This window comes from Nematostella vectensis, chromosome 8 (assembly GCF_932526225.1).
Source record: "Nematostella vectensis chromosome 8, jaNemVect1.1, whole genome shotgun sequence".
Taxonomy (NCBI): Eukaryota; Metazoa; Cnidaria; class Anthozoa; order Actiniaria; family Edwardsiidae; genus Nematostella; species Nematostella vectensis.
Window position 1 is genome coordinate 11,211,350 of NC_064041.1, and position 27,441 is coordinate 11,238,790.

Below are 27,441 nucleotides of genomic sequence, written 5' to 3' on the forward strand. Positions count from 1 at the left end.
GTAGTATAGGAGCAGTGTGTTCACTTTTTCTTTAACAGTTGTTGGTGTGTTGGGTTTGAGGGTTTTCATTGGCATGTCATAACTAAAAAAAAAAATAGGGTATCTTGTGAGCGTTCAAAGTTTCATATGTTAACCAAAAACAGATGAGAAATAAAAAAAATTGAAAATAGACTTTTGCAGCCAGCCCCAGACATTCTTACCTGGGCCTTTTATTGGTTTTCCTGTGGATGGTAATGGCTGCGAAGCACTGGAAAGGATAGGCTCTCCCGAGTCCCTGTTCTCTCACCACCGTCACGCAACATGGATCCCAAACAGAAAATCAGGTACATCCCAAAGCGTAACCCTTTTTTATTACTCACCAGGCGTGTACTGACTCCCGTTCACTGCCTCGACTTATTGTCTTCATCATGGGCGGTGTGAGCTACTCCGAGACAAGGGCCGCGTACCAGGTATGTGCTGTCCCGCCCACTACCCGACGGGGGAGTTGGTGTAGACTGATTCGGACTGCCAATTGAAATGTTATGTGCATAGAAAACAGCAAAAAAAAAAAGGACACATCCCCACCCAAAAACCTAGATAATTCCCTTGGTGAAAAAAAAAAATGAAAAATAGACACGTGTTATAGCAATAGGGTGCACGTGGTAAAGCAATGAGAGACACGTGGTATAGCTCTATGAGACACGTGGTGTTACTGTAACTGTATCTTTTCTTTCTTGATATCAACCGTGAAATCAGAATTTTGCCGAAACATTTGAGTGATCTTTAAAATAAGAACCAATTCTACCCCACCAGGCTTCTTAGGTGATCAGGTTCTTAAAAAAGATCCTTAAAACAAATTTACTGTATTGGAAGAATTGCATGGATTATAAGTCTTATTATTCAACCTTCAGGTAACCGCTGCGAACGCCAACTGGGAGGTTTTGATTGGTAAGTAACTTTACCTCCATCCGATGCATTTTCCGTTCGAGCAACGACGTTGTGTTAATACAAATACTAGGGCGGCCTAGTATCAGGCGTTCTTACCGGTTTTCCTGTGCTCGGAGATGAACCGTGAGGCATAGCGGGGGGCTGGGACGAGCTCACTGTGACGTCACAACTCTTGCCATCCACAGGAAACCCAGCCGCAGCAAACCAGATAAGAAACGCCTGGAACTAGGCTGATACTAGGGTATTTTGTTCAAACTCGTTTGGAATTTGTCGGCCAGGGGCTTTTCTCGGTCATGCTTACCAAGTCGTCCCCGTCTTCACCACTTATGCCCGGTTCATACGTCGCGCTCCTGCCGAGCCGAATCTAATTGTCTCGTGTTGAACCAAATATTTTTAGACTCGACGTTGATTCAGACGTCGCAAGTTGACTCGATGTTGAGTTTCTGTTGCGCAAATAAATAACAAAAATGGCATTTTATTCGGCACAACAAAAGCTCGACGTTTGAATCGGTCCCGTGCTTTTGCTGTGCTACTGTTGATGCACGCCATTTTCAGCAGCCAATCAGAACGCGCCCGAACCTCACGGTCGGGGGCCTGGGGTCCACCCCTTACATACTACTCTTACTACTTGTGCGACTGTTGATGTGTACGACTGGAGCGGCCGTGCTTAGCGCCGTGCCGAATTTAGCTGAACCAGACTTCGAAATGTTAATGTTCTCAAAGCACCATCGACTTCATTTGTAATTCGATACACCATTTGGGAAATTCTGAATCTGCGCTCTTGTAATTAAGCATCTAGCTGCGATGAGAGTGATTAGCTACCCAAATTTATTAAATTTATTCACTTTATAAATCTGACGTCTAATTTGTTCATTTAAAAAGGGTTCTTACTCTTGCTCTAATCAACTCTTGTTTTTATGTTCTTTTTCCCCGCTTCCCAGGTTCTGATGAAGTTATCACACCTAAAAAATTTCTCGAAAAACTTGGTAAATTGGGTACCTAAACTCAAGAAAGTTATATGAATAAGGTGGGTACCCTGTGCTCTTTGTGACGTATGGGAGGAATCTCTATGTCTATATGTTTGCGAAATAGGGTTTTTCACTGTAGAATTCCCCTATCCTTATATAAATGCTGGCGAAAATAGGGTTTCTCACTGTAGAATTCACCTATCCTTATATAAATGCTGGCGAAAATAGGGTTTTTCACTACAATTCCGCTATCCTTGTATAAATGCTGGCGAAAAATTTGGTTTTCCACTGTACAATGCCCCTATCCTTATATAAATGCTGGAGAAAATAGGGTTTTTCACTGTACAATTCCGCTATCCTTGTATAAATGCTGGCGAAAAATTTGGTTTTCCACTGTACAATGCCCCCTATCCTTATATAAATGCTGGAGAGAAATAGGGTTTTCCATTGTTCAGTCATCACTTTTGACCGTGTTTACCCCCTGAAATTAGCTCCAATACTCTAATTCTCAGGATATGAAGTTCTAATTTTCCTTAAATAAAAAGGCTATCGTTTTTTCTTTTGCAGAACAATAACGACATCATCATCAAAATCATCCTCAGCCTGCCATCCTGTACAATTAAGCACAATAGTTTAGACAACAGAAATAAAAGTTAGATCTTTAGTAGAGTGGTTTTCCGTAAAATACTTTCTAGTTTATTAAGTCCTAATACACTGTAATGTTTTTATTCTCTTTTGTTCTGGCTTGAATTTCACACTTTAACAATTAAATTTTGTTGCACGTGATTTTGAAAACTACTCTATCACATTAATGGTGTAGTGCTGAAACCTGTAATATTTAAATGGAAATTTAGCTGGTAAGATGAAAAATTGATTACATCATAATGCGAAAAAGTACAATATTGAAAATAACAATGCCGTAGGTCCTAGTACAAGTATTAATATCTAAATGATCAAAATAATGTTTGATGGCCTAATTGTCTTTTGCAACTTTTCACAGTTTGTAGTCAATCACCAAAAATGAACTCAGTAATTTTTCGGTACAGAACTACCAGATGTGTAAATAGCTACTCGAGCATTATTAACTTCCAAGAACTGAAAATTATAAGTAATGAATTTTGTAATAAAACTATGTTATTATATGGCTACGATAGTACGCGCGCTGTGATTGGCTAATTGGTAGTCGTGACATTCCCGTATTGCCCGTCTCTGAGGGCATTACGGAATTCCGTATTGCCCTACGAAAAATTTTTCACAATCTTCTGTTGTTTGAATTTTTTCCACCACCAAACTGCAAAATGAGCGACAGCGAACATTCAAGTAGCGAATTCTTACACCCAGAAGAAGCAGAAATGGTTGGTTGGCGGGCCGTCTTTTTCCGTATCCGGAGCGGGACCTTTCGTGAGCTTTTTTGTGTTGTTTTGTTCGGTTGCACGAATTTTGCTAAAACAAAATCGCCCCCCCCCCCCCCAGAAAAAAAAATACAGAAAGCCACCAAAATAATTTGGAATGGACGAGCACTCTGAGTCGGAGTTTTATTATCATTAAGAGATTAAAGAGGAAAATGTTTACAAAAAAGAAAAACAAGATGACGAGCGGGCGAGCGCCACCGATAGCCAAGAAATACAAAGCTTAGTTATTTATATCGGATAAACAAAGGCAAATGAATAAATAACAAGGGGTGTAAAGACCCAGAATAAAAGTCTCTTTAAGATAAAAGTACTACCTGTTATTTGTAAATGCAATATTTCCATCAAATCATAAAGCAGCACAAAGCGGTTGGCCTTTTCATTTTACTTCAGAAGTTTGTTCTCTACATGCCGTGGAGTTTTCGAACTAAACAGTGGTCCATACATGTAGTGAAGACTGACATCTGACATCTGGATCAACTTCACCTATGATAAAACCTGTAGCTTCCAAAAGGTGCAAATAGAAAGAAAGTAGCTCGAAAAGTCGTCCAATTACTTGTTGTTGAATCTTTTCACTCACATTTTTGATTTGGCAGCGCGCGAGTGTTTCTTGTTTTCCCGCCTTTTTGAAATCGATCGAAAAACTAATCGATATTCGCGCGAAAGCGAAAGTTGATTTGTTTTCTTGTCATTTTTAATGTCCGTTCGGCCATGCCGTGAAATATCAAACTGAGGCTTTGGCGTATTGACCTCGCAAAGCCTCGGTCGGTACGCCAAAGCCTCAGTTTGATATTTCCCGGCATGACCTCACTCTCGGTTAGTAAGTAGTAATATTTCAGTCTTTTTTTTCTTTTCAAAATGGGATCCCTGTGTTCTGATAGGGAGGCGTGGCTACCTAGGCGCAGACGTCCGCCATGTTGTTTTTCTAACTTACAGTGTTACAAGAGAGACGATTTCGAAAAAATACAGTTTAGCCAAAATGACGCTAAAAGATGTAGTTGAAAAACGTAAGTATTACAGGAGGGCGTCCTATGTTCGGCTGCACTTGTTTTTATATGTTGTTTTATATGTTTTACACAGGAATCATCGATAATGTGTTCAAACCTCTTCACAAAGTCGGTGAATGGAAGGTGGGTGATCTGTTATTTGTCTTGAGAAATCTGTCTATACTGATCAATGTCACTGCAAAGTGACATCTGTTCCTACTCAGTACCTTATTACTTTAGTGAAAGCTTATCCAGCGACACAAAGTTTTGGAAGGCGTTTTAATATCCCCTACTTTTAAAAAGCCTATTGTTGGTCAATGTTAGGGAGGTGAAAAATGGCTAGTTTCAATTATATTTAATTTATTACAATCCACTTGCTGACCAGCTTGCAATACAACTGCTTTATGTTAAAAAGCAACCATAATACCATATAATATGATTTTCAATAAAACCATACTTATATAATTAGACAATATATACTTACTTGCTATTTTAGCCTGACCTTTTCCTATTGCTAACGTCAGGTTCTGGTGGTTGATCATCTAAGCATGCGTATGGTTTCCTCTTGTTTAAAGATGCATGATCTACTTGAAGTTGGAATAACAAGTAAGATTTTTAGTGATTTACTTTCTGGTAGAGTTTTCTTTGAGGATCCTTATCTTTCTCCCTACAAAAAGGGTAGGGAAGGGAGATAGACAGAAAGTAGTTACGACACGTTTTTAAGTTTTAGAACGCCTAGAGTATGAAATAGAAAGTTAAATTACAACTTATCACGGTCTTGAACGTTGTATCATTCTTCTTTATGTTTCCAAAAACATTTCATGTATGTTAAAAAACAGGATTTAGTTATTGATATGTTACCTTATGAACCAATTACAACCTTGGAATCTTAATTGCAACCTTATTTGAAATATGTGTGTACAGTTGTATGCTATAATAACAGATGGTAACAAACAGATTGTCTGCTTTAATAGTTGTGGAAAATGTGCACATTCAAAGGGAACCACTGAATCGCCTGGAGGCAATTTACCTCATTACTCCTGATGAAAAGGTGATCTTATAATAGCTATACATTGTCATGGTATCCCTATGGACTGCCATATATGGAAGGCTACCCCTGACACTGGTTATATAAATGTCCACAGGGATACCATGAAGTAATGCTGAATTGACATGATTATAATGGGCATGGTGCATGGCTTTAGCTATTTGTCTTTGAGTGTGGACAAGCCCCCCCCCCTCCATTCCATGCTAGCTACAACCCTATGATGATTATGAGAAGATGATTACGATAAAGTGGATGATGATGATGATGATGATGATGATGATGATGATGATGATGATGATGACGGTGGTGATGATGATGATGATGATGATGTTTGTGATGATGATGTTTGTGATGATGATGATGATGATGATTGTGATGAGTTGGATTATAATAATGATTATGATGGTGTTGATGATAATAATGGTTGATGATGGTGATAATTACAATGATACAACGATATCATACTGATAATGATGTTAAGATTACATGATGATGCAGCAAAGAAAATGTATTTCATTATGGTTGGCGTAATCTCGGTAAAGAGCTTTGCACTCTAGAAAGCGAGTAGCTTTTACCCGAACTCTCTCTTACCTTTTGGTAGGAATAATGAACAATCGTTCTGACTTAATTCTGTTGTTGGATTAGGCTCTCCAATAAAGTGCTATTGTTTCTGATTATCACCTTGATTTTGCTTTAGTTACAGCAATAAATCATATAATGACATTGATATCATATATAATAATAGTAAGTTGCATGCAACATCTTTTAGGTTCTTGAGGAGGTCATTGAAGACTTTGATTCATTTTTTCTTACCTACAAATCCGCCCATATTTTCTTCACTGAAGGTGAGTTCCAGATGGTTCAACAACACTAATGCAGCTGTATAAAAAAAAAAACTATTCAAACCGACAATTAAATTCAAACCCCCCCTCCCTTCATATATTTCACAAGCTCACCCCCTGATTTATTTAGAAACCCTTTTCTACCCAACCCTCTGCCCTCTACCTTGCATAAAAAAGCAGCTTCAATTTTCAATGTAGAGAGAGGGCTTGTGTTTGCCGAGAGGGCAAGGGTGGTGGTGGGAAGGTTATATTATGGAAAACTTTCTTTAAAAAGTGAAGTGAATGGTTGATAAGAAAATACCGTTATGGGGACAGCCGACAGCTGGTTGTGCAATGCATATTGCATACTGTATCTTTTGCCAAAAATAGTTGAAAGATCTGTTGATTTGTCGCTTCAGTTTTTTTTCCTCTTTTATCAACAGTCTGTCCAGATCACTTGATGACCAAATTGCATCAGATACGAAAATGTAAGGTGATAAGTTGACAAAGTCTCATTCTTAGCCGATGCTAACATTGCCAAGATCAGCCAACATTGCTAATGCGCGTACCTAGGGTATGCGCAGGGTGCGCGCAAAAAGTGGATCATTTCTTATTGAAGGATCTTATAATACTATTCTTTTCCATAAGACTCCTATTACTGAGCACCCCATGTTACGCCGCAAAATGTAATAACTAACGCAAAATGTAATCTTAAAGTGAAATGTAATAAATTTCAATGCAAAATGTAATAAATATTTACTGCGAAATGTAATAACTTTTCAACGCTAAATGTAATTAAATATTTAACGCGAAATGTAATAAAACAAAATGTAATAACTTTATCTATTGACTAAAAGTTAAATGTCTTCCATATTAGGAAAAAGAGTAAATGTTAAGACGTAGAGAAAAACGGAAGAAATAGCTTAGTGAAAGAAAGGCAGTGAGACTTGAAAGTGCATTGTTTTTGCCTTGGCTTCTAGGGGTTTTGTTGGTATGATGTTACAAGGGTGCATATAAACAGGCCTATTGTAGTCTTAATACGAAGGGAATTTTGAAAAATATGGGAAAGCAATAAAAAACATGATATAAAATTTTACCACTTAGTTATAATGGTTTTGCAGTCATATTGTGTGATGTGTCTAGAAATTGCCTATATTGATAATAGCGGTTTCGTCTGCAGTTGGCATTTGTTCTTTCTTTGCATTTATTACTACTAGTACACAATCACAACCGCACATTATCGCAGCTTTTAAGACCATGATTTCGGGAAGATTCGCCATGTCAGGTTGCTGACAGAACCACTGCCAAGTGTTTGTAGAGACCGAGACCAACCGTCGATTCGAGATGGACTAGTACAACAGTTGGTCACTACATGCTAGCGTTTTGTCTATTTTTTTAGTTACAGCTTTTAGTTATAGTTTGCAGGTTTATAGTCATTATTTGGTGTTATTACATTTTGCGGTATTACATTTCGCGTTAAATATTTTATTACATTTTGCGTTGAAAGTTATTACATTTCGCGTTAAAATTACATTTTGCATTAGTTATTACATTTTGCGGCGTAACACCCCCCCCCCCCCCCTTCAGCAAATCCTGCGTACGCGGCCCGTAACTAACACAACCCACTCTATTAATCACAAGTAAAAAAAAATCCTGATATCCCTATGATGATCTTCCTAATCCCTTGGTACTTAGGAAGTATTTAATTATCCCTGTAACACAGTTAATATGGAAAACAAAAAATCAGCAATTTGTTTAAACGAAAGCAGTTACAAAAATAATGCCCTCTACTCCTTTCTTTGGGAACCGCCTTTAAAAACTGCTGGGTCTGTAAATGCTCCCTCGTAAGACACCAAATGGTCCATCCGTACACTAATTTTAATGTGATCTCCTAGTTGTGAAGACGCTGAAAGAGATAGACATTGCTTTTCTGCCATGTGAGGAACAGGTAATCTAATAAGTCAATCCTCTAAGAAGGAAATATACCATGGAATGAATATCTAACGAGCCAGATAATTTGGTCCGAGCATTATGTGTCCTTGCTTGCTCTTACAGGTGTTTTCACTGGATAACCCAAGCACATTTGACAGATTTTTCTCCCCTGCTGTTCAAAACCAGGAGCACGTTGAGCATATGGAGGTAAGTGGGGAAGAGAATGTGACTTATCGATTAAGGTAATTCCCTTGAAATAGTATTACAACCCAGAATTTTTTTTAAAATTGGCATAAACAATATTGAAGTTAAGGGCTTTCAAAAAATGTAATAAAAAATGGGGGTAACGACCTCGTTATCACAACAGAGGGGCGTAGATATGACGCGTTTTTACTGATCGCGCAAGGAAAAATACCAACTCTTAGTTTTCAAAAAGAGTGCCTATAGTCTTTAGAAAATTAAGTTCTGTTTGTCGAGCTGCCAAAATCCGATCTCCTAAACAATAACCCGTAGTAGCTAATGTTCAAAACAAATCACATTTTAAGAGATCGCACTAAAAGACATTGTTTTCGCCACTATTCATACGGTAAAAAGCGTCATTTTGAAGTATTTTACGGCTTTTAAGAGAAAAAACAAAACTTCTACAACCCAACTTTTTTTCTTCTTTCAGTATATCATTTTTCCTCATATATTTAACTATTTGAGCAAATAAAAAATGGGGGTAACCGACTTCGTTTTTCTATCAAAGCGATTTGAAGTAAAAAAAACCCGCGCCTTTTGCTGTGTTTTCTTGTACAACTTGTGGCGCGCGCGCACTTAATACCGGAAAATTCGAACAAACAGCGCGCGCCACTACGCGCATAAGAGGTGCGCAGTGCAATTCAAAGGAATTACCTTAATTCACCATCCCTTTTCAAAGGCCATCTGTGTAGCTCACCTCCTTGCTTCCACAGAATGTGACTTTTCGGTTAATTCACCATCCCTTTTCAAAGGGTATCTGTGTAGCTCACCTCCTTGCTTCCACAGAATGTGACTTTTTGGTTAATTCACCGTCCCTTTTCAAAGGCCATCTGTGTAGCTTACCTCCTTGCTTCCACAGAATGTGACTTTTCGGTTAATTCACCGTCCCTTTTCACAGATCATCTGTGTAGCTCACCTCCTTGCTTCCACAAAATGTGACTCTTCGGTTAATTCACCATCCCTTTTCAAAGGCCATCTGTGTCGCTCACCTTCTTGCTTCCACAGAATGTGACATTTCGGTTAATTCACCATCCCTTTTCAAAGGCCATCTGTGTAGCTCACCTCCTTGCTTTCACAGAATGTGACCTTTCGGTTAATTCACCATCCCTTTTCAAAGGCCATCTGTGTAGCTCACCTCCTTGCTTCCACAGAATGTGACCTTTCGGCTAATTCACCGTCCCTTTTCAAAGGCCATCTGTGTAGCTCACCTCCTTGCTTCCACAGAATGTGACTTTTCGGTTAATTCACCATCCCTTTTCAAAGGCAATCTGTGTAGCTCACCTCCTTGCCTCCACAGAATGTGACTTTTCGGTTAATTCACCATCCCTTTTCAAAGGGTATCTGTGTAGCTCACCTCCTTGCTTCCACAGAATGTGACTTTTCGGTTAATTCACCATCCCTTTTCAAAGGCCATCTGTGTAGCTCACCTCCTTGCTTCCACAGAATGTGACTTTTCGGTTAATTCACCATCCCTTTTCAAAGGCCATCTGTGTAGCTCACCTCCTTGCTTCCACAGAATGTGACTTTTCGGTTAATTCACCATCCCTTTTCAAAGGCAATCTGTGTAGCTCACCTCCTTGCTTCCACAGAATGTGACTTTTCGGTTAATTCACCATCCCTTTTCAAAGGGCATCCGTGTAGCTCACCTCCTTGCTTCCACAGAATGTGACTTTTCGGTTAATTCACCATCCCTTTTCAAAGGCCATCTGTGTAGCTCACCTCCTTGCTTCCACAGAATGTGACTTTTCGGTTAATTCACCATCCCTTTTCAAAGGCCATCTGTGTAGCTCACCTCCTTGCTTCCACAGAATGTGACTTTTCGGTTAATTCACCGTCCCTTTTCAAAGACCATCTGTGTAGCTCTACTCCTTGCTTCCACCGAATGTGACCTTTCGGTTAATTCACAGTCCCTTTTCAAAGGCCATCTGTGTAGCTCACCTCCTTGCTTCCACAGAATGTGACTTTTCGGTTAATTCACCATCCCTTTTCAAAGGGTATCTGTGTAGCTCACCTCCTTGCTTCCACAGAATGTGACTTTTTGGTTAATTCACCGTCCCTTTTCAAAGGCCATCTGTGTAGCTTACCTCCTTGCTTCCACAGAATGTGACTTTTCGGTTAATTCACCGTCCCTTTTCAAAGATCATCTGTGTAGCTCACCTCCTTGCTTCCACAGAATGTGACTCTTCGGTTAATTCACCATCCCTTTTCAAAGGCCATCTGTGTCGCTCACCTCCTTGCTTCCACAGAATGTGACATTTCGGTTAATTCACCATCCCTTTTCAAAGGCCATCTGTGTAGCTCACCTCCTTGCTTCCACAGAATGTGACTTTTCGGTTAATTCACCATCCCTTTTCAAAGGCCATCTGTGTAGCTCACCTCCTTGCTTCCACAGAATGTGACTTTTCGGTTAATTCACCATCCCTTTTCAAAGGCAATCTGTGTAGCTCACCTCCTTGCTTCCACAGAATGTGACTTTTCGGTTAATTCACCATCCCTTTTCAAAGGGCATCCGTGTAGCTCACCTCCTTGCTTCCACAGAATGTGACTTTTCGGTTAATTCACCATCCCTTTTCAAAGGCCATCTGTGTAGCTCACCTCCTTGCTTCCACAGAATGTGACTTTTCGGTTAATTCACCATCCCTTTTCAAAGGCCATCTGTGTAGCTCACCTCCTTGCTTCCACAGAATGTGACTTTTCGGTTAATTCACCGTCCCTTTTCAAAGACCATCTGTGTAGCTCTACTCCTTGCTTCCACCGAATGTGACCTTTCGGTTAATTCACAGTCCCTTTTCAAAGGCCATCTGTGTAGCTCACCTCCTTGCTTCCACAGAATGTGACTTTTCGGTTAATTCACCATCCCTTTTCAAAGGGTATCTGTGTAGCTCACCTCCTTGCTTCCACAGAATGTGACTTTTTGGTTAATTCACCGTCCCTTTTCAAAGGCCATCTGTGTAGCTTACCTCCTTGCTTCCACAGAATGTGACTTTTCGGTTAATTCACCGTCCCTTTTCAAAGATCATCTGTGTAGCTCACCTCCTTGCTTCCACAGAATGTGATTCTTCGGTTAATTCACCATCCCTTTTCAAAGGCCATCTGTGTCGCTCACCTCCTTGCTTCCACAGAATGTGACATTTCGGTTAATTCACCATCCCTTTTCAAAGGCCATCTGTGTAGCTCACCTCCTTGCTTCCACAGAATGTGACTTTTCGGTTAATTCACCATCCCTTTTCAAAGGGTATCTGTGTAGCTCACCTCCTTGCTTCCACAGAATGTGACTTTTTGGTTAATTCACCGTCCCTTTTCAAAGGCCATCTGTGTAGCTTACCTCCTTGCTTCCACAGAATGTGACTTTTCGGTTAATTCACCGTCCCTTTTCACAGATCATCTGTGTAGCTCACCTCCTTGCTTCCACAGAATGTGACTCTTCGGTTAATTCACCATCCCTTTTCAAAGGCCATCTGTGTCGCTCACCTCCTTGCTTCCACAGAATGTGACATTTCGGTTAATTCACCATCCCTTTTCAAAGGCCATCTGTGTAGCTCACCTCCTTGCTTTCACAGAATGTGACCTTTCGGTTAATTCACCATCCCTTTTCAAAGGGTATCTGTGTAGCTCACCTCCTTGCTTCCACAGAATGTGACTTTTTGGTTAATTCACCGTCCCTTTTCAAAGGCCATCTGTGTAGCTTACCTCCTTGCTTCCACAGAATGTGACTTTTCGGTTAATTCACCGTCCCTTTTCAAAGATCATCTGTGTAGCTCACCTCCTTGCTTCCACAGAATGTGACTCTTCGGTTAATTCACCATCCCTTTTCAAAGGCCATCTGTGTCGCTCACCTCCTTGCTTCCACAGAATGTGACATTTCGGTTAATTCACCATCCCTTTTCAAAGGCCATCTGTGTAGCTCACCTCCTTGCTTCCACAGAATGTGACCTTTCGGTTAATTCACCATCCCTTTTCAAAGGCCATCTGTGTAGCTCACCTCCTTGCTTCCACAGAATGTGACCTTTCGGTTAATTCACCGTCCCTTTTCAAAGGCCATCTGTGTAGCTCACCTCCTTGCTTCCACAGAATGTGACTTTTCGGTTAATTCACCATCCCTTTTCAAAGGCAATCTGTGTAGCTCACCTCCTTGCTTCCACAGAATGTGACTTTTCGGTTTTAACTGTCCCTTTTCAAAGACCATCTGTGTAGCGCACCTCCTTGCTTCCACAGAATGTAACTTTTCGGTAATTCACCATCCCTTTTTAAAGGCCATCTGTGTAGCCCACCTCTTTGCTTCCACAGAAAATAGCCGAGCAGCTCGCCACGCTCTGTGCTAGCTTGGGAGAGTTCCCATCCATACGATATAAACCGTAAGTGACATAGTAACCGAAGCCCATAAGAGAGTTTCTGACAGCAATTTCAGGCGCGACCAATAAAACAGTGAATGCTTGAAATATTTATGGAGGTTTTGACCAATCACATGGTAGATTTGCTGTCAAGCGCCTGAATTCTCGCTTGTGATTCGTCGGAAGACAAAAAGCACTCTACACATATTTTTGGTGGTCACGGTTTTACAGGTCATGTCTAACGGCAGACTAAAGTAAAGCAAGACACTAATTGTAGAGAACGCATTTAATAATATATATCATGTTGCCATTAATCTAGATAGTGGTAGCTAACAGGGCTCAGCGTTTGCTATTTTGTAGTTTTTTTTTAATAAAATTTATAATTAAGATGACGTTAAATAAAGATGAAATAAAGTTCATCGTGAAATTTGAGCACGTTTTTAAAACGAGAAACAAGTCTTGGTATAGTTTCGATAAATCCGAATACTTTAATAAAAACACACTATAAATAGCGATCCTTCATCTTATCATAATTTCAAATAATGTGTAAAACCCTTTTTGATTGAGTTATTGACCTTGCATCTTATCAACGAGGAGAAAAGGCAGCTGATAAGGAATTGAAGGTTGTATGCTAGCCAGCAAAATAACGAAGATAGTACGAGTGCCCTGTAACCCTAGACAACCCAAAGTTGGTCGGATTCGCTAACCATTTGAAAGCCAGGCTAGATGTGTAACCCTATTTTACCCTTTAGAGACAACCCGAAGATGGTCGGATTTGCTAATTAGGTGAAAGCGATGCTAGATGTGTAACCCTATTTTACCTTTTAGAGACAACCCGAAGATGGTCGGATTTGCTAATTAGGTGAAAGCCAGGCTAGATGTGTAACACTATTTTACCCTTTAGAGACAACCCGAAGATGGTCGGATTTGCTAACCAAGTGAAAGCCAGACTGGATGTGTACAAACGTGACGACCCTTCAATAGGAGAGGTACTACTACTCGCCCACCCCCTCTCCTCATCCTCCACCACGTTTGTCCCACTTTTCTTCCTTTTTCTCCTCTTTCTCCCGTCCTCCTCCTTGTACTCTTCCTTCTCTTCCTACTCCTTTCACTCGTCCTTCTCCACCTCCTCTTTCTTTTCCTATTCCTCTTCCTCCACCTCGTCAACGTTTTACTCTTAACTCTCTATCTCTTCCTTCTCCTCCTTCTCCCCCCCATCCTTCTTCTCTACTTCCTCCTCCTTTTCCATCTTCACCTCCTCCTCCACGTCATTTCCACTTCCCTTCCACTGTCTCCATCTCCCCCCCCCCCCCCAGCACAATGTTCTCCTTGTCCCCCTCGTCCTCCTTCTCTACTTCCTCATCCTTTTCCATCTTCACCTCCTCCTCCACGTCATTTCCACTTCCCTTCCACTGTCTCCATCTCCCCCCCCCCCCCTAGCACAATGTTCTCCTCCTCCACGTCATTTCCACTTCCCTTCCACTGTCTCCATCTCCCCCCCCCCCCCCCCCCAGCACAATGTTCTCCTTGTCCCCCTCGTCCTCCTTCTCTACTTCCTCATCCTTTTCCATCTTCACCTCCTCCTCCACGTCATTTCCACTTCCCTTCCACTGTCTCCATCTCCCCCCCCCTAGCACAATGTTCTCCTCCTCCACGTCATTTCCACTTCCCTCCCACTGTCTCCACCCCCCCCCCCTAGCACAATGTTCTCCTTCTCCACCTTCAACTCTTCTCATCTTCTTCCTCCTCCTCTACTCTTCTGCTTCTCTCCTCCGACACTTTCCATTTTTTCTTCCTATTTTCTTTTGCTCATTCCCTTTTTTACGAATCAGTAGGCACGTCTTGCACTAAGAAATGATGTGATTTTTTGGGTGACATAAACTTCCCTGCTAGCAGAGGCCTCTTATATCTGTATTTCGCTGGGCTGGCGCTCGCGAGGAAAAGAGAACGCCAGCCTAGCGAAATCCAGAGAAAAGAGGCCTCAGCTAACAAAAAAGACAAACATAAACACAATTTGAATGGCTGCTTCTGTTACGCCTTAGAGCGACGAAAAACTAGACTCAATAAATATAGCCCTTCCTTATACACTTTTAAGGTTCTAAATAAGCTGCTTTTTGTTGCTGTTATTTTACAAAGCCTGAGCGACTGGAGTTTGTCACCCAAAAAGTCATGTGATTCTTACTGCAAGTCGCCTTATACAATTGATTTGTCTTTGTTTTAGGGTAGATATCCGGCTCAGTTGATATTGTTAGACAGGTTGGTTGTTATCTGTAGTCAGTTTGCTATCAGGTGGCATGCATATCACATACGTATTACTTACAGTATCGTTCTTGTAAGGATCTCTAATAATATACATGAAAAAATAACTGGATTCTGATTGGCTTAGAGCAGTGCAGTTTTCAGTTAACAAAGTGCAAAAACAAGCAAACAAAGTGCAGAAATAGTTAACAAAGTGCACATTTTCTTTGAAATGAAGCGACGTGATTGGTTAAAAACAATAAAATCAAAATTGACCAATGAGATGGATTGTTTAAAGGTGGCGAGGTCTTGAAGTTGTGTGAGAAAAATGGCCGGCGTACAGAGCAGCAAACACTATAGAGGAATTGAAAAACTCCTCGAAAAATAAAAACACAGCACTAAACACAACATTTTGGATAACTGTCTGGCTAAAATGGTACCAAAAGGCAATTCCTGCCAGATCCCCGAATGAGGTCTCAAGCTCGAAATCTTGTCAACAGCTTCCACAACTGCACGGTCACGTTCAACATGCAGAACATGCGTTCCCCGACAGCGATTCCGATTAAAACTTGATTTGTGAACACTAGCAAGAACAATTTGTCGATTTCAAGCAGTTTGTAAGCTTGAACTTTTCTCTCACTTGTTAACTTGAGTTTAGTTTTGAATTTCGCTGTACGTATTATGGGTTGTCATAATAAATTATTCATCACATGGCTCGCGCGCGTCATTTCCGGTTTGTTCTGCCTTGCAATTTTTTCATGTATATTATTAAAAGGAAATCACACGACTTTTCTCGTTCAATTTGGAATTAATTTACACTCGTGGGTTTTTTCAAAAAGCTCAAATTTTGAAACTTTTTGAAAAACATTTAATTGTTTCTTATGGTCACTTTGCAAGAAATTTCAACTTTCTACAAGTCTGATGATTATATAAAAATATTAATCTGAAATTGTCCCACTCCAAACTTTGCGTGACTCGGTATTATTGTGGTGCGTAGAAATCAGCCAAACTTCAATTCTTTAAGATTTTAATCTTATGTGCCATGCTCCCCAGGGGATTTGACCCAATCTCACCTCTACTGCACGAGTTGACATACCAGGTAGGGAAAAGTATAGCATCTCAAGCTCATTGGATAAGGAGAGAAGGGCGTGTCACTTAATGGCATCTGCCATGGGGTGGCATTCATCAAAGAGTCTATCAACTGCCATTTGTCATACTAGTCAAATACCAAGTGTGAGAAAGCATCCATTTTCATATCTGTTTATTTAGGGATTTTCGATTTTATTCAATAAATGAAGCATGGAGTTTTACTTTAATATAGTTATTACGATATTTCAATCATCGACTGTAAACACTAAAAAAAGTGTGGCTGACAATGGTTCTTTAAATAAAATATTCACGACGTGAGGATTTTATTAGAAGCGCAGATCACTCGATAGTGATATCGTGGTGGTGGTGGCGGCGGTGACCGCCACCACAACCACCACGATATCACTATCGAGTGATATGCGTTCTAATAAAATCCTCACGTCGTGAATAGGTGGCGGCGGTGACGGTAGCGGCGGTGGCGGCGGTGACGGTGGCGGCGGTGACGGTGGCGGTGACGGTGGCGGTGGTGGCGGCGGTGACGGTGGCGGTGGTGGCGGCGGTGGTGATAATAATGATTTTGGTTTATCAATGAGGGACACCTTGCTATTCCCACCAACCTTTAGTGGAATTTGGATTTACTGAATGTTATTAAAATGTTATTCGTTTGGGTTTCAGGCCATGGCGTACGATCTGATCAATATAAAAAACGATGTCTTCAAATACAAGTGAGTTTTGATGGCTTTTGGCAGCAATACACGCCAGTGTCGGCACTGTAGGTGAAGACGATTATAATGTTGATGATGACGACGACGACGACGATGATGATGATGTATCTTTTCTCTTCTTAGCTTCTAAGCAAGTTAAATCTTGTTTTTGTGTCCTTATGCAGGGTTGAAGACGAGGATAAAGAAGCACTCCTTGATGGTACGACCTAAGCCTAAGGCTATAAAGTAACCCTAAGGTTATAAGCTAACCTTAAGATAAGCCTAAACGTAATCGTAATCCTAACCTCAACCCCAATACCCCAATCTTTGGAAAAGTTTCAGCTTATTTTTCTTGCTAGAAAATGACGAGATGTGGGTGAAATTACGTCATCTTCACATTGCCGACGTGTCACGGTAAGTCGCTGTACAAACACCACCGTTATTCAAGATGAGTACATTTGTTCCTATTCATATGAACAATCAAACGACATAGAAAATTAGACATTTCATAACGCTGATCTCACTATTTAGTTGAGTTAAAGAAGGGCTCGTCAATTTGCGACGTTATGAATAAAAAATTGTTAAGCATAACAAGTGTTCCCAGAAGGTACGCAGGGTGTGTGCGCACCCCTCCGCCCTTGGCCAACAAAAAGTCGGTCATCAAATACTTTGATATTTTGCGTTAAAAGAATACAGCGGAATATATTCCTTTCTCTAAGGCCGTGTTATTCCATACTAAGTAAGGTCTCGACGCCTATTTAGTTTAATACGGTACCCAGAACTAAATATTTTTCCGCATTAATTTCATTACCGGTGTCTTCAACTTGCTTGTTTTTTCAGGAAAATACCCGAAGAAATAAAAGAGTTTTCCGAGAAAGAGAAGTTGCCCTCATCCCAGAACAAGGTACGGTCGCATCACGGATCAAGACATCGAGTTAATGTTTCCTACAACCAATGCTTAAAATTTCTCAATTGTTTTTCTCTGAACGAAAACACTTGAGGTACAATTTAAATGTCTAGTATTTCTTTAGCGCAAATCAATATGATCAAATACCCTTCACATGCGACTGAATTTTTTCGTCAGTGTGTAGATACGGACTGGTCCACGTAGCACTGTCATTGAAGATGAAACACGGGCCCGGGTCCCCAGCATTTTTTTACGTCCAATAAAAGAGGTTTTAATGATGTGTGTTGTGAGACGGGGTGTTCTCATCCGAAATAAGTCATTGCCCGTGATGTTTAAAACTGTATTTTGGTTCTCAGATGAAAGACCTCCAAGCGATGTTGAAAAAGGCACCCCAGTACAAAGATCAAGTGAAGAAGGTATATTCTGCTTAAGGCGAGGGCGGGTCTAACCTGCTCACGGCTTATTTCGATTCCGACCATCGGGAATCCTGTGGCGCCAAGGGGATCAGGAGCACTGGGTCGAATTGCTCGCCTCAGGAGCCGCGGCCTTCATGCGTTGAGAACTTCCTAGAATACTCCCAATTGAGAGCCGGTAGCGGTTTAAGGTGTATCTTGAATTTCTTCTGATTTGAAGGAGTGCAACGGAGTGAGTTTTGTTGTTCCAAAATACGAGACGATTATTGTTTACATCAATTTTCCCCTGTTTTGGGAGCAATGTCAAATCCTACCTCCATAGGGGCCTACGCCAAAAGATCACGTGACCTTTTTGGGTGGCAAATTCAAAACAAAATGATCAAACAAAAAAAATCAGAAATAACTGCGCCCGTCAACCAGAGAACGACGAAGAAATAAAATATTTAAATGAAACTAAACCTTTTCTGAGAAAAAAGAGATCTGTTTTTTTTTTTTTTTGGTAATGTACAGGACCCGAAACGATCCCAGGACCCGAAACGATCCCCAAAAGTTCCCCAACTGATCCCGGGACCCGAAACGATCCCCAGGAGTCCCCGAAATGAACCCCCAAGGAATTGCAGTAATGGACAAACAAAAGGAATGTGGAAGGATTGGCTTTGATGTTTTAAAAACATGAAACATTTAATTTTTGTTACTATCCAGAAATTTGAATTAACTAAAACCATAGTATTAAGATTTTTATATACGACTGCGCGGGAAATACAGCTTTCGACAGCTTGGTTGAGTCAGCAATTGGGGCCAAATAAAATTCCCGTGATGGTAATTTGAAGAACCAGGCGTGAATAAATCATTTATACCTAACAAGCCATAAAAGGAAGCCTCCACAGATTAGACATGCCTCTGCTTTCCCGCAGGAAAATGTTTGTTTGTGTCCGGTGAATGAAAGACCTATCATAAAGAGAGATAGAGAGAAATCATGCAGTGGTGTACGCACTACTACATAAGGAAATTCAAAACTCACATATTGCTTTCAACAAAAGCCACATATCTTAATATTTTGCAACGGTAGTAAATGTTGGATTGTTTGCAGCGCTCATGATGGAGGAAAACTATCGTAGATTACACAAAGACACATAAAGACACGCCATCTTGGTTAGCTCCCGAATCGCGAAGAAGATCCGGGATCTTTTATTTGTATAATCATACACAGGGATCCCATCCCATGAGATTACACTCTAACACCCCCACTTGATCTCATAGTGCTAGTTCTGTACTAATGAATCAGTTTACAATCATTAACAGTAACATGCTTTCCTATACATGATTAAACTAAAGCTATAATATGAAAAAGCTTATAAATGAAATAATAAACCAAAAATGGTTACAAAAATAACTCTGAGATCTATCCAAAAATATACTGCTTGAACTTCTGTAGCTTTTGCTTGTAGCTGCCTTAGTCATTAAATCAGCAACCATCTCGGTTGTAGGGCAATACTTAATGGTTACTTTGCCTGTCTCCTGCACTGAGCGAATAAAATGATAACGAATATCTATCTGTTTAGCTCGCTGGTGGTTCACCGGATTCTTAGATAGGGCAATGGCACCTTGATTATCCTCAAAGATTGTGACTGGCTGACAAGACTCTTTCAAATCACTCAGCAACTGAGTAAGGTACAAACTCTCCTGTACTGCATATGCCAGTGCAACATACTCTGCCTCATAAGATGATAAGGCGACTGATGTCTGCTTCTTTGATTTCCAGTAAAAAGGTGGGCCTGTATCATTCACACTAAAACAGTACCCACTGGTGCTCCTCCGGTCCGTCGAGGATGCCCAGTCTGCATCACTGTAGCCCAGTAGAGACAAATCCTCACTACACTTCCTATAACAGAGTTCATACTCCATAGTACCCTTCAAGTACCTCAACACACTGCCGTCCAGTGACTCTGCTGTGGATTAGACAGATGTTGCGACAACTTCGTAACAACCCAGCAAATATCGGGTCTAGTGCATGTCATAGCATAGATCAAGCTACCAACCGCTTCCCTGTATAGCCTGGGATCAACACTTGACTGGTCACATAATTCAAGTTTCTGCTCTGAGGGTGTGGCTCTAGGTTTACAGTTAGACATCTGAAACCTCTCTAGGCTCTTAGACACATACTTCCTTTGAGACATCTTCACAAACCCCTCTCCTTGTTCAAACTCTATGCCCAGAAAGTATGAAAGCCTCCCCATGTCTTTCATGCGAAATCTCTCCTGGAGAATCTGCTTCGTCTCTAACATAATGCCCATGTCACTTGTAGCAATAATAATGTCATCCACCCATATCAACATGTACACAACTTTGTCACCAATCTCTTTCTTGTATACACAATGATCAACTGAGTTCTGAACAAACTGGTTCTCTACTAAACAATTATGCAAAACTGTGTTCCAATTTCTACCAGACTGCTTTAAGCCATAGAGTGACTTATTCAACTTATACACTAATCTTTCATTACCAGAAGAACTAGGAACTTCAAAACCTTTTGCTTGATCCATATAGATATCACAATCAATAGGGGCATTTAAATATGCTGTCTTCACATCCATTTGATGTAAGATCAGATTGTGTTTTGCCGCTAGCTGGCATAGCACTCGCACAGATGTAAGGTTAGCAGTAGGGGCAAAGGTTTCTTGGAAATCAATTCCTCTCACCTGATTGTAGCCCTTTGCTACATATCTAGCTTTGAAGGTATCACCATCAGCACCCTCTTTGATGGTGTAAACCCAGCGACCCCCCACTGCCGTTCTACCTTCTGGCAGGTTAGTTAGGCTGAAAGTATCATTAACAAGAAGAGAATCCATTTCCTCTTTCATAGCTCCTCTCCAGTTCTCCAATTCTTGTAATCCCATAGCTTCTTGGTATGTCTGAGGAAAAAATGAGATTTTGTAACAATAGTCAACTGAGCTCATGACTTGATTGCTCTCAATCTCCCCTTCAGTAACATATTCCTCAAGGTGTATAGGAGGTCTTCTTGCCCTCCTAGGATACCTAGTCTCAGGTGGAGTCTGAGACTCACATGGCTCTCCCTCAGCCTCCCCTGTGGGCCCCTCTACTTCCTCGTTTGGGGCCTCTTGTGGGCCATCTACACATGGAATACTGGCATTAACTGGATCATGGTTACCAGTAGTGGAATGTTGAAACAACATGGCTTCCTGGTTGTCTGGCAACAAGCCATCTGTTTGAGTCTGTTGCTCAACGACACTCTTTGTGGGAACTTTCACCACCCTATACTTCCTGACTTTGTTGGCCTCTGGAATAAATACAAGATAAGACGGGCTCCCCTTATCATATCCCAGGAATACTCCCTTAGTACATCTGTCATCAAGTTTCTTTTTCATCTGTTTGTACGCAAAACACGCAGACCCAAAAACTCTCATAGAGAGATTAGGCTTGCGCCCTGTCATGGCTTGGTACGGCGTTTGCTGTAGACGCTTATTAAAGCATCGATTGCGTATGTACGCAGCCGCACTTACTGCATAAGACCAGAACTCTCTACTAACATTACCCTGAGTCAGTAGGCACCTTCCCATCTCAAAAAGAGTTCGCAAGTGGCGTTCAGCAGTGCCATTCTGGTGAGGGGAATTTGGACACGATTTGCTATGGTTGATCCCATTCCTTAAAAGAAGAGACTCATTTGAAATGAACTCACCACCTCCATCAGATCTTATGGTCTATCACTTTACCATACGGGGCCATATCCGCCAAAAACCTCTCTGTCGCCCTAGTTGCGTCGCTCTTATTCTTCAAGAAATACACTGTTTCTGCACCTGAAAAATCATCAGTAAAAACAATGCAATATCTAAAACCATCGCGAGCAATCGGATCAACTGGCCCTGCGAGATCTGTGTGTACTCATTCTAATGGGGCCTTTGCTCTGGCATCTGGCTTTCTGTTACGACTATCTGCCAGCTTACCTAAAATGCAGGTACTACAATCTCCTGACTTGACACTACCTTTGCCACTAACCTTCATTCCGTCTACGACGGCTTCTAGCTTAAGGATGTCATCATAATTACAGTGGCCTAGAATTGCATGCCATTCCTTAATGTCTCGTGTGTAGTTAACAGAATCACACTTAACATTCTTATCATACACATTAAGGTAATACAATCTACCGTCCTTCTCAATATTGAATATAGTTCCATCCTTGTACTTCAGCTCAGCATGGTCTGGCTGGAAAGTTACGCAGACTCCCTTTTATCTTTTATTTGTATAATCATACACAGGGATCCCATCCCATGAGATCACACTCTAACAGTAAAAGGGTTGTTCGAGTGCATTACTCAATGTGCTTTTGTCATTCCATCTTCCCGGCCAAACCGGCTGTCGGTAAAAATTCGCTCATGTGAACATGGATTTCGTGGTGAAATACACGTTTGGTTGTCAAATGAATATAGATTTTTAGGGGTGATGTTTACCGGAAACGAGATTTATAGTGTCAGAGTCATGTGTTGGAACTGCAAATGTTTCGAAGGTCAAAAGTTTGGATGTTCTGAGCAAGGCTGTGCTTTGGCTGTGCTATGTTTATGTCGTACTCCTTTCAGTAGCAATAAAAAAATTGTGTATTTGTTTTGGACTCTGTTTATGGGTTTACCGCCGGGGCAATGTAATAAATAGAAGTATTGTATTGGAATTTAAGTTTTTTTAAGTCATGTTATTTAGAAATAGATTCGCTGTCAACCCTTAATTATGCTTTAAGAATTGGAAGTGCTTTCTTCTGCTTTCCCTTTGTCCATTACCGCAATTCCGTGGGGTTGTTTTCGGGGACTCCTCGTATCGTTTTGGGTCCCGGGAACAGTTGGGGTACTTTTAGGGATCATTTCGGGTCCTGGGATCGTTTCGGGTCCGGGGATCATTTCGGGTCCTGTACAGAAAGGGCTGAATAAGTTCCCTTTTGTTGCTGTTATGGGTGTTTATGCCTAGTGCACACTAGCGACATATCGACATAACGACATGGGCGCGCGCACTCTTATCTTAGACATAACGACATGGACATAACGACATAAGAGAAAAAACATGTTTTTTCTTTTATTTCATTATGTCCATGTCGTTATGTCGGGTTAAACATAGTGCGCGCGCCCATGTCGTTATGTTGTTATGTTGCTAGTGTGCACTAGGCAAAACAGAGACCTTTGGCCGGTGCTAGAAGAGTCTTTTTCCTTCCGTAGTTCATGGTTCATTTTAGCCTGGCGGAAGAATGCATGCGACACTACAACGAAGTTGCGAATAAGTTATGTCCTGTAGAGCAGGTAACGTGAAGGACCTTTTAGTAGATTTTGAAAGTAAGGGAACAATTAATAGTGCTTAACCAGGCCCCTTGTCATGGGGGTTCAGTTGTTTCCGAAGAGAACCCCTCTCCCCCCCCCCCCCCCCCCACCCCTCGAATGGGAGGTCCGCTCTAATGAAGAAAAATTGGGTACCACTGCGAACTAGGACGAGCTGACATGACGGAAAAACCTGGAAAACCCGCAATTCCAGATAGAGAAAAAAGAAACTATTTCTTACAATGGCTATAGGTTCCTTGTATTACGGACTGATTTTCAAGACACAAATAACGTGAGGCCGAAGTGCACATAACCAGATTTTGGCTTTTTAAGATAATTTTTCCTTGATCATCATTGCCCTGTGTATCAGCTCAGGGACGAAAAGCTCAAATTTCAATGACACTTTACAAAAAGTCGCATCAATTTAAAAAAGTCGCACTTGATATTTTGTTTGCTATAAGTTACTAAGTACTCAGATAAATTCTCCGCCTTATTCGTTTTGAAATGGGCTTATCTGAAGCGCCACGTCATGTTTTTCTGTCGGGCGAGCTACTTAGAAAATGGTAAACTAAGTGGGTGAACAAACACCTACCCCCCCCCCCCCCCCCTTCCTTCAAAGTGCTGGCTACGTGGTTATTTTTTTACATTTTTCGAAAACGCATTCATTCTAAGGAATTGGCAACAGGCTTTGACAAGGATGACGTGAAGCTGAAGGAGCCAGTTAAAGGGATAGTGCCAGTTCTCTTGGACCATGATATCAGGTGTGCTTACAACCCCCCCTGCTTAAACAGGCCCAGCAAACCCAGCAACTTACAGTTTTCTTCAACAAAGGCTTTATGACATTGAACAACAGACATGGCTTAGCTCTATTTAAAATGACAACAGAAAAGACCAAGCCCAAAATAACAAATTGCGTACGCTTAGAAAGTTTAAACTGTCCCACAATTTAGAAGATTATCTAACGGACGTAAAAAATATTGATCATAGGATTGCCCTTACTAAATTCAGGCTAAGCAATCATAAGCTAGCAATTGAAACTGGAAGGTATGGAAAGCCATATAAAAAACCTAACGAAAGAAAATGCTTAGTATGCCAGACAGGTAAAGTGGAGGATGAAGAGCATTTTCTGTTAGAATGTCCGGCCTATAAAGATGATCGGGATAATTTACTGGATTTCCTTAAAACGCATGCAGGTATCAATGTTAGACACCATGCCAAAAAAGAAAATAGCTTCGTCAGAATTATGGGATTGAGCCGGAATGAAAACGTGAATCGGCGCTTAGCGAAACATATTTTTGAATGTATGAAGGCAAGAAATGTGAAGCTTTCTATCTATCTATCTATCTATCTATCTATCTATCTATCTATCTATCTATCTATCTATCTGTCTGTCTGTCTGTCTGTCTGTCTGTCTGTCTGTCTGTCTGTCTGTCTGTCTGTCTGTCTGTCTGTCTGTCTGTCTGTCTGTCTGTCTGTCTGTCTGTCTGTCTGTCTGTCTGTCTGTCTGTCTGTCTGTCTGTCTGTCTGTCTGTCTGTCTGTCTATCTGTCTATCTATCTGTCTATCTATCTATCTGTCTATCTATCTATCTGTCTATCTGTCTATCTATCTATCTGTCTATCTATCTGTCTATCTATGTGTCTATCTATCTATCTATCTATCTATCTATCTATCTATCTATCTGTCTGTCTGTCTGTCTGTCTGTCTGTCTGTCTGTCTGTCTATCTGCCTGCCTGCCTGCCTGCCTGCCTGCCTGCCTGCCTGCCTGCCTGCCTGCCTGCCTGCCTGCCTGCCTGCCTGCCTGCCTGCCTGCCTGCCTGCCTGCCTGCCTGCCTGCCTGCCTGCCTGCCTGCCTGCCTGCCTGCCTGCCTGCCTGCCTGCCTGCCTGCCTGCCTGCCTGCCTGCCTGCCTGCCTGCCTGCCTGCCTGCCTGCCTGCCTGCCTGCCTGCCTGCCTGCCTGCCTGCCTGCCTGCCTGCCTGCCTGCCTGCCTGCCTGCCTGCCTGCCTGCCTGCCTGCCTGCCTGCCTGCCTGCCTGCCTGCCTGCCTGCCTGCCTGCCTGCCTGCCTGCCTGCCTGCCTGCCTGCCTGCCTGCCTGCCTGCCTGCCTGCCTGCCTGCCTGCCTGCCTGCCTGCCTGCCTGCCTGCCTGCCTGCCTGCCTGCCTGCCTGCCTGCCTGCCTGCCTGCCTGCCTGCCTGCCTGCCTGCCTGCCTGCCTGCCTGCCTGCCTGCCTGCCTGCCTGCCTGCCTGCCTGCCTGCCTGCCTGCCTGCCTGCCTGCCTGCCTGCCTGCCTGCCTGCCTGCCTGCCTGCCTGCCTGCCTGCCTGCCTGCCTGCCTGCCTGCCTGCCTGCCTGCCTGCCTGCCTGCCTGCCTGCCTGCCTGCCTGCCTGCCTGCCTGCCTGCCTGCCTGCCTGCCTGCCTGCCTGCCTGCCTGCCTGCCTGCCTGCCTGCCTGCCTGCCTGCCTGCCTGCCTGCCTGCCTGCCTGCCTGCCTGCCTGCCTGCCTGCCTGCCTGCCTGCCTGCCTGCCTGCCTGCCTGCCTGCCTGCCTGCCTGCCTGCCTGCCTGCCTGCCTGCCTGCCTGCCTGCCTGCCTGCCTGCCTGCCTGCCTGCCTGCCTGCCTGCCTGCCTGCCTGCCTGCCTGCCTGCCTGCCTGCCTGCCTGCCTGCCTGCCTGCCTGCCTGCCTGCCTGCCTGCCTGCCTGCCTGCCTGCCTGCCTGCCTGCCTGCCTGCCTGCCTGCCTGCCTGCCTGCCTGCCTGCCTGCCTGCCTGCCTGCCTGCCTGCCTGCCTGCCTGCCTGCCTGCCTGCCTGCCTGCCTGCCTGCCTGCCTGCCTGCCTGCCTGCCTGCCTGCCTGCCTGCCTGCCTGCCTGCCTGCCTGCCTGCCTGCCTGCCTGCCTGCCTGCCTGCCTGTCTGTCTGTCTATCTAACCCAGCAAAATACAGAAAAAAGAGACCTCTCCTAGCAGGGAAGCTTTTTTCAATTTGTACTTTTATGAATTTAATTCATGCAATCGCCGTGATACAGGCCATCTTTGTTGGGATACTTTTTGCTTTTTTCAATTCTACTCTTATGAATTCAATTCATGCAATCGCCGTGATACAGGCCATCTTTGTTGGGATACTTTTTGCTTTTTTCAATTCTACTCTTATGAATTCAATTCATGCAATCGCCGTGATACAGGCCATCTTTGTTGGGATACTTTTTGCTTTTTTCAATTCTACTCTTATGAATTCAATTCATGCAATCGCCGTGAGACATGCCATCTTTGTTGGGATACTTTTGACTTTAACAGTACGACGAGCACAACCTCGGTCACTTTAACAGCATTTTTAACATGTCAGACGCATTTTGCCATCCTAGCAAAGTACCAGTATAAAGCCTCGGAAATTTTCGAAATTTTTCCACTGCATTTGCACATTACAATTATCGATTTGATGTTTAAAGTTGAAGTATCTTCGAAAACAAAGTTTATTATTTATTTCAGGTTGCATGATAAGCTAAAAGTCATTCTTCTCTACATCTTATTCAAGCACGGTGAGCTCAAATAGAGTGAAGTGACGGCGACCTTTTCTATTAACAATATTAGCCACAGTTGTGTACTCCAAAGGACATTTTTGTTAACGGGTGGTGGCACTAAGCCTGTATCCTCAACAACAGCAACATGTCCATTTTCACGACCCTAATGAGTTACATAAAACAGCATATAACAGTAATTAAATACTGAGTTTAGTTTGAAAGTAGCCTAGATTACGGAAGTTCAGTATGGTTCAGTTAAAAGTAGACTGGATTACCGAGTTTAGTTTAGGTTGAATTGATTACTGAGTTCAGTTGAAAGTAGACTGGATTACTGAGTTCAGGTGCAAGTAGTCTATTTTTTTTTTTAATTTATAAAGGCAGCCTAGAATGAAAAAGCCTAGATTACGGAATTCAGCGGAAAGTAGACTGGATTACTGAGTTCAGTGGAAAGTAGACAAGGTTACTGAGTTCGGTTGAAAGTAGACTAGTTTACTGAGTTCGGTTAAAAGTAGACTATTTTCGTTAAATATAAAAAAAGAAGATCAATAAAAAAAATGCAAGTAACCACGCAAAAAAAACATATTCTGCCTTTTGAATTTCACA

General features: G+C 42.2%; 2 protein-coding genes across 2 annotated transcripts in view; both read left to right on the forward strand.

Annotated features, from left to right (window-relative positions):
* LOC5515342 (syntaxin-binding protein 1) overlaps nt 1-3,041 on the forward strand; it is a 31,624-nt gene extending 28,583 nt beyond the window's left edge. The window contains exons 27-30 of the mRNA XM_048730993.1: nt 363-449; nt 891-927; nt 1,869-1,954; nt 2,463-3,041. Coding sequence (XP_048586950.1) covers nt 363-449; nt 891-927; nt 1,869-1,930 — 186 coding nt within the window. The 3' untranslated portion in view covers nt 1,931-1,954; nt 2,463-3,041. The remainder of the gene's footprint in view (nt 1-362; nt 450-890; nt 928-1,868; nt 1,955-2,462) is intronic.
* Nucleotides 3,042-4,107: 1,066 nt separating this feature from the next.
* The window catches only part of LOC5515343 (syntaxin-binding protein 1), a 50,697-nt gene continuing 27,363 nt past the window's right edge, over nt 4,108-27,441 (forward strand). The window contains exons 1-20 of the mRNA XM_048730992.1: nt 4,108-4,311; nt 4,385-4,434; nt 4,815-4,896; nt 5,265-5,341; nt 6,108-6,183; nt 6,603-6,647; nt 8,055-8,107; nt 8,215-8,298; nt 12,619-12,686; nt 13,567-13,651; nt 14,884-14,918; nt 15,954-15,999; nt 16,665-16,714; nt 16,879-16,913; nt 17,053-17,107; nt 17,534-17,597; nt 17,957-18,016; nt 23,230-23,310; nt 23,998-24,086; nt 26,807-26,856. Of these exons, the coding sequence (XP_048586949.1) occupies nt 4,284-4,311; nt 4,385-4,434; nt 4,815-4,896; nt 5,265-5,341; nt 6,108-6,183; nt 6,603-6,647; nt 8,055-8,107; nt 8,215-8,298; nt 12,619-12,686; nt 13,567-13,651; nt 14,884-14,918; nt 15,954-15,999; nt 16,665-16,714; nt 16,879-16,913; nt 17,053-17,107; nt 17,534-17,597; nt 17,957-18,016; nt 23,230-23,310; nt 23,998-24,086; nt 26,807-26,856 (1,213 nt within the window). The 5' untranslated portion in view covers nt 4,108-4,283. The remainder of the gene's footprint in view (nt 4,312-4,384; nt 4,435-4,814; nt 4,897-5,264; nt 5,342-6,107; nt 6,184-6,602; nt 6,648-8,054; nt 8,108-8,214; nt 8,299-12,618; nt 12,687-13,566; nt 13,652-14,883; nt 14,919-15,953; nt 16,000-16,664; nt 16,715-16,878; nt 16,914-17,052; nt 17,108-17,533; nt 17,598-17,956; nt 18,017-23,229; nt 23,311-23,997; nt 24,087-26,806; nt 26,857-27,441) is intronic.